At 36.8% G+C, this 6,119-nt stretch overlaps 1 protein-coding gene across 1 annotated transcript in view; it reads left to right on the top strand.

The window, feature by feature from the left end:
• LOC110416935 (auxin transporter-like protein 3) overlaps nucleotides 1-2,587 on the top strand; it is a 3,342-nt gene extending 755 nt beyond the window's left edge. Inside the window, exons 2-8 of the mRNA XM_021429081.2 lie at nucleotides 48-233; nucleotides 371-483; nucleotides 622-805; nucleotides 914-1,011; nucleotides 1,298-1,505; nucleotides 1,677-1,934; nucleotides 2,048-2,587. Of these exons, the coding sequence (XP_021284756.1) occupies nucleotides 48-233; nucleotides 371-483; nucleotides 622-805; nucleotides 914-1,011; nucleotides 1,298-1,505; nucleotides 1,677-1,934; nucleotides 2,048-2,242 (1,242 nt within the window). The 3' untranslated portion in view covers nucleotides 2,243-2,587. The remainder of the gene's footprint in view (nucleotides 1-47; nucleotides 234-370; nucleotides 484-621; nucleotides 806-913; nucleotides 1,012-1,297; nucleotides 1,506-1,676; nucleotides 1,935-2,047) is intronic.
• The last annotated feature ends 3,532 nt before the right edge of the window (nucleotides 2,588-6,119 follow it).

The following is a 6,119-nucleotide window of genomic DNA, read 5'->3' as shown; positions in this document are numbered from 1 at the left end:
GCTAAATTTTTCTGTTGCTTACTTGCTTCTTTGTTATGAAACTGTAGGTTGCTCAAGTGCTACTCACACTGCCATATTCATTCTCACAACTGGGAATGTTATCTGGGATTCTATTTCAATTATTCTATGGCTTGATGGGAAGCTGGACAGCCTACCTTATAAGTGTACTTTATGTTGAGTACAGAACAAGGAAGGAAAGAGAGAAGGTTGATTTCAGGAATCATGTAATTCAGGTAAAGAGACTCTAAAGACCTGACCTAGCGAGTAGATAGTCTACTTTTTCATACTTAAAAGTGTTTTAAAAAAAAAAAGTTGCACATTTTTTTGGGTTCTTTTTCACAATTTCCTTGCTTTTACCTGCTGCTTGCAGTGGTTTGAAGTTCTTGATGGGTTGTTGGGGAAACATTGGAGAAACGTAGGGCTTCTTTTCAACTGCACTTTTCTTCTATTTGGATCTGTGATTCAGTTAATTGCCTGTGCAAGGTAAATGTGCTGGGGGAAGTAATATGATAAACTATATGAGTCATAATAATTCATAATTAACGCAAATGTTTTCTTTCCATTTGGATGTTTTATGGGGTGATATTATCCACTTTGTTCTGATTTCCATTAATGTTACAGCAACATCTACTATATAAATGACAACCTTGACAAGAGAACTTGGACGTACATTTTTGGCGCCTGCTGTGCAACAACTGTGTTTATTCCTTCATTCCATAACTACAGAATTTGGTCATTTCTGGGCCTCATCATGACTTCTTACACCGCATGGTACCTGACAATTGCTTCCCTTATCCATGGACAGGTACTTGACATAACAGCTTTTCTATATTTATTCTTTGATTTTTGTTTTCAAAAAAAATCTGCCATGTTTTATTCTCCTCATTATTTCTCTTTGTTTTTACATGTGAAGATTGAGGGAGTGAAGCACTCAGGGCCAGCGAAGATGGTTCTCTACTTCACAGGAGCCACCAACATTCTCTACACCTTTGGTGGACATGCTGTCACAGTGTGAGGATCCAATACTTGCTATATATTACGTACATAAAATCAAACATTCAAATCTTTGCTTTTTTTAACATAAATTTTTATATGTCCAAATTCTTACAAGAATTTACAACATATTGACCTCAAATTATTGCTTCCTAGACAAGGGAATATGTTCAGATCAGGAGCCTGTATGAAAACTCATGATGAAAACTCTTACAGTGAAAAATTGATTGCAGTAAAGAAACTGCGCAAAACTAAAGCGAAATAAAACTTGGTTTTTAAGCATTGTTAAAATGTTTATGTGTAGGGAGATTATGCATGCGATGTGGAAGCCACAAAAGTTCAAGATGATATACTTGATAGCAACACTTTATGTGTTAACCCTAACTTTACCATCAGCTTCTGCTGTTTACTGGGCTTTTGGTGACTTGCTTCTTACCCATGCCAATGCTTTATCATTGCTCCCAAGGACTGGATTCCGAGATACTGCTGTTATACTCATGCTCATTCATCAGGTCACTATTTCCATTCTGAATTTATTTTATTAATATAAGTATGAAATTAACTTACAGGTGAGTCATAATTTCATGAAGCTAATAAAAACTTGTACTACTAATTGTTTCAATTTGAGTGAATAAAGCTCGGGTTTGGATTAACATCTTCTGCATAAATATTAATTGTTTCAGTTTATTACATTTGGATTTGCCTGCACTCCTCTATACTTTGTGTGGGAGAAATTCATTGGGGTGCATGAAACAAAGAGTTTGTTCAAGAGGGCACTGGCTAGACTCCCGGTGGTGATCCCAATTTGGTTCCTTGCAATTATCTTCCCTTTCTTTGGCCCTATCAATTCCACTGTTGGATCTCTCCTTGTCAGCTTCACCGTTTACATAATTCCTTCATTAGCTCACATGATAACTTTTGCGCCTGCAGCCGCCCGAGAGGTAAGGCATCTTTAATTCTCATAATCATTATCCTCAAATAAAGCGACCTTTATTGAGCTCTTTTAAGTTTTTAACTAATGTTCTTTTTCTTTTTCCTTTTCTTCTCTTGGCAGAATGCAGTGGAGAGACCGCCATCATTCCTAGGAGGCTGGGCTGGCATGTACTCCATGAATGCCTTTATAGTGGTATGGGTTTTGATTGTGGGATTCGGGTTTGGAGGATGGGCAAGCATGCTCAATTTCATACAACAGATTGATACATTTGGCTTGTTCACCAAGTGCTATCAATGCCCCCCTCACAAGGCTTGAATAGGGATATTCTTCTTCCAAAATGATGATTAACAAAATTAAGATACTTTTGTAAGTGTGTAAAGAGATTGGAATTTGTAAGTTGTAACTCCCTTTTACCTTTTTTTTTCTGCATTTTTCCCTTTGTTCTTGTAAGAGCTATTATTAATGGTTTTCATATGAGGTGTGATGGCAATGATGGCCACCCCTATACGGACCTACAGTTGTAACTTGTGTGTTGATTAATCCCTCTTAAGGGATGAAAGTCCCTTGGTTTTTCTGGGATTAACCTTTCCATATCTCATATTGTCAATTAAAACGTCATTAAATGGCAAATACTGGCTTGGACTTGCTAGTTTTCATGGATATTTGCTTGACAATTGTCGAAATTAAGATGTTCATGTCTCGAATTTGTTTCTATTTCATTCATATCCGAAGTTTTCTAGGACATTGTTTTTTATTGCCTTCCAGTGGGAATGCTACTTAATTGAACAACCCACAGCTCTCACAAAGTCTTCTTCCCACAATCTGAAACCATGATTAAATCTGACTTTATTGAATCTAGAATTTGGAGTTAATGGTCCACCAGGGCCAAACTAAAAGTCCTAAAAGGGTCAGAATTCATCTGATGGTATTTCATCTTTCTCACACCGGTAGGTTCATATCAATTTTTGCAGCCAATCACTTCACAGTTCACATGCCATGTGAGGAAAAAGAAAGAGATTACATTTGTATGATGTGTGACAAAGCTTGTGGAATTTGCTTACAGATACCTGCTCTGCTCCACAATGGGGCAGCTGTAACTATTGGGAGCAAAGCTTGATGGGATGTTAGAACTTCAATGATAGAGGGCATAATTTGACACAACTTGGTTTGTCGTTAGGCATTTGAAGCCTTTTTGCAGCGTCTTATTCTCATAACTCGAAATTGGATGTTTGCCTAATTTGATTTGTTCCCTTTGTACAATGCGTTTGATGACATGTGAAAATGAGCAAACCAGTTCAAGGATTCAACCATTTGGTGATTGGAAGTAGCTGAATGGAACATATATAATTATTGGTGTCGCCCACATGAGGGAGTTGGGGTTTAAGACCATTTTTGTAATTTGTAGGACCATGCCCTCATAATTATTGCATGCAATTAACAATGGTTCAAATCATTTCCATTTTTGTTCTAATATCCTAAGTCTAATCTCTTCATCGTAACTTTGCTTTGGGAAAGAATGGCTTGCGTTTTTGGGCTGTGACCTAAACCAGGATGATCCGGTGGGCCCCTGCAGATGATGCAAATATTTGTACCCATGGGCTTTTGGGCTTCTTATGGACTTCCCATCTTCATTTCATAAAGTGACTTTCATTCTGAAAAGAAAAATGGTGACAACTTGAGAAAAAGTTAAAACAAAAGCAAAAGGAGTGATGCCCACTACTCATTCCTTAAAGCCTATGCAACTCGAAAAGCAATATTCCCTTTTCTAGACCAAATCCCAAGCAAACAGCTTACAAACAAGAGATGGCGAGGGAGAGCGACATGTAGCTGGAGAGTTACAATTGGGTGTGTAACAGTAGTGAATGAGAAAATTTTCGTCAAGAGAGTTTCTTTCTAAACCTGATATTAGGTAGTTTAACTACAAAATAGTCAGGTCATCGGGTGGTTGGTAGTGTGGTTATCTCACATGATCAGTCCCCATCAAACTCCTAACATTTCCATAAAGAACTTTCTAAGATAAGGATTGTCTGGTCATTGCCAAGGTATATTAGTTTCAATTATTTCTTCTTCCAGCTCCAAGATCAATGAATCTGGCTATCCACACAAAGAAATGCTTTTGACCAGCCACTCGACTTATGGGGTCCTTAAAATCTTCAGTTGGCTTGACAAGAGGTGAAAATGGATAAGCCAATGTTCACACATTTGTTGAAACCTTCCACAAACAAGCTTTAAAGTGAACTGAATGTTCTCCAGCATTGTTACATGGCTTCAAAATGGATAGTAATCAACAAGGAATTGACTCAAATGATAAATTTATCTGCTTTAATTAATTATAAACAGTTCTGGATTTATTGATGTTAATGTAGAATGTATGATTTTTACTACATATAATACGTGCTGTTTTAATTTAAGAAATTAAATAATTCATTTATCTAGGGTTTGAAAACCAAATCAAATAGATGGTAAAAAAAACTTGATAGTTTGAACATTTTTATATTTCATCTTGTATCTTTCATTTTCCAAAAATAAAATAGAATAAAACTGGAAGCATCACAGCAATTGCCAACATAGAGACTTGTCCGAAGGAATTTAATATATAACCCTTGTATTCATTCACCTTGTAACCTTATGGTACAGGAATCAAATCATTTGGTCAAAAATTAATGCAGGATGATCAAACAGTGAGAATAAGTTTTACGTGTGTTGGGGTCCTATTTGTCGTATCTTTGCAATGGTCAGAGTCAGAGACATACCAAATTTATGATGTGAGGTTACATCTGTCATCACATGGTTGGATTTTTCTTCTGATATCAGCATCAACTCACATTGTCTGCATTATTTTGTAGTAAGTAAACGTAACAAAAATACAGCTCCCACCATTGCCTAATTGCCTAGATTTTTGCTTGCTCGGTTTGCTTTATAGGATTATACTAACCCCAACTTGGTGGACTTACGCTCTCAGAAAGTATCTATGTTCGCAGAAAGTTGTGGACTCTTCTTACCTGTCACCATTCCATAAATTTATGTGTAGAAACTTTCTGGATCAAAGAGTTGTGACATGTAGTAAACCAGGTTAAGTTTTAATGAACCGAAGAAAAGTCTCGAACATGATATATCTAAGTTATTTACATATAGGATATATTAACAGTATAATAGTGGGGCAAGCATTATGAAGTCTTAAGTAATGTAAGAAAAATATTGCTATATATCCACTCCAACTCTTGTCTTCAAGATGATAATCCAAGTATCAATTAAGTACTACAATTTAAACCAGACTTAAAAGCTTTTCTCGTTCAATAATTAATGTTTCAAATGACCATAGTTTCAATCATTTAATATGTTCCAACATGCATGCAAGCTATAGAACATCATTTCAACTGGTTAACAAGATAAGGGGCAGCAGCTGTTTATGAATAGTAAATTGGCATGAGAGTTCAACTCGGAATTGGGAGGACAAAAATAAGTATACCCCTCCTCTCCTCAAACCCTCCTGGGGTTTACTTGCAGGCAAACGTATTTATGTGCTGAAACATTAGACCAGAAGCATCATGACAGGACATATGAATCTTGCCAGTTTGTACCATGCCATTTTTTCTGTAAACTATGACACAGAAACTCTTGCAAATGTGCATAGATTCTATTTTCTCGAACATTTCCATCGTGTTATATATATGTGACAAGATATCATAAATTATTTAAGATATTATAAGATAAATATCTTACGGTTTACGCTATGAAATTATAGAGCACGCTAGCATTGCCCTTTTTTTCCCTAAACATTTCGTGCACAAGGCAAATTAGGTGCAATGAAGTATCGATACGAAGGCAATGACGTGACCTGCACCGGGACATGATAATCTCCCTAGGGGAGAGGAGTGCTGACGGAAGAGCCTCAGCTTCCGCTGTCTTTACAGCCCACCTAAACATTGGCCCATACTGTTCTTTTGACTTTGCTTTTTTCTGCTATCTGTATCTACGACCAATGTCTACTGAATCCAAGCCGAAGAAGGATCAATCATCAGAATTTTGAGAGCAAAAGAGCCCCAAGAAGAAAAGGTGATTTCTCGTAAGGCAATGCTGGCTCGAGAGTCAAAATATTGGGTCCACGGGGAAGTTTCTACGATGATACATTAAGGCTGCTATTAGGACAAGGTGCACTGAAAAATATTGTGATATGTATGTTGTGCCTCTG

This window comes from Theobroma umbraticum, unplaced genomic scaffold (genome assembly GCF_002168275.2).
Source record: "Theobroma umbraticum cultivar Fairchild unplaced genomic scaffold, ASM216827v3 scaffold_51.0, whole genome shotgun sequence".
Taxonomy (NCBI): Eukaryota; Viridiplantae; Streptophyta; class Magnoliopsida; order Malvales; family Malvaceae; genus Theobroma; species Theobroma umbraticum.
The sequence above is the reverse complement of the archived record's forward strand: the minus strand, read 5'-3'. Positions and strand labels throughout refer to the sequence as shown.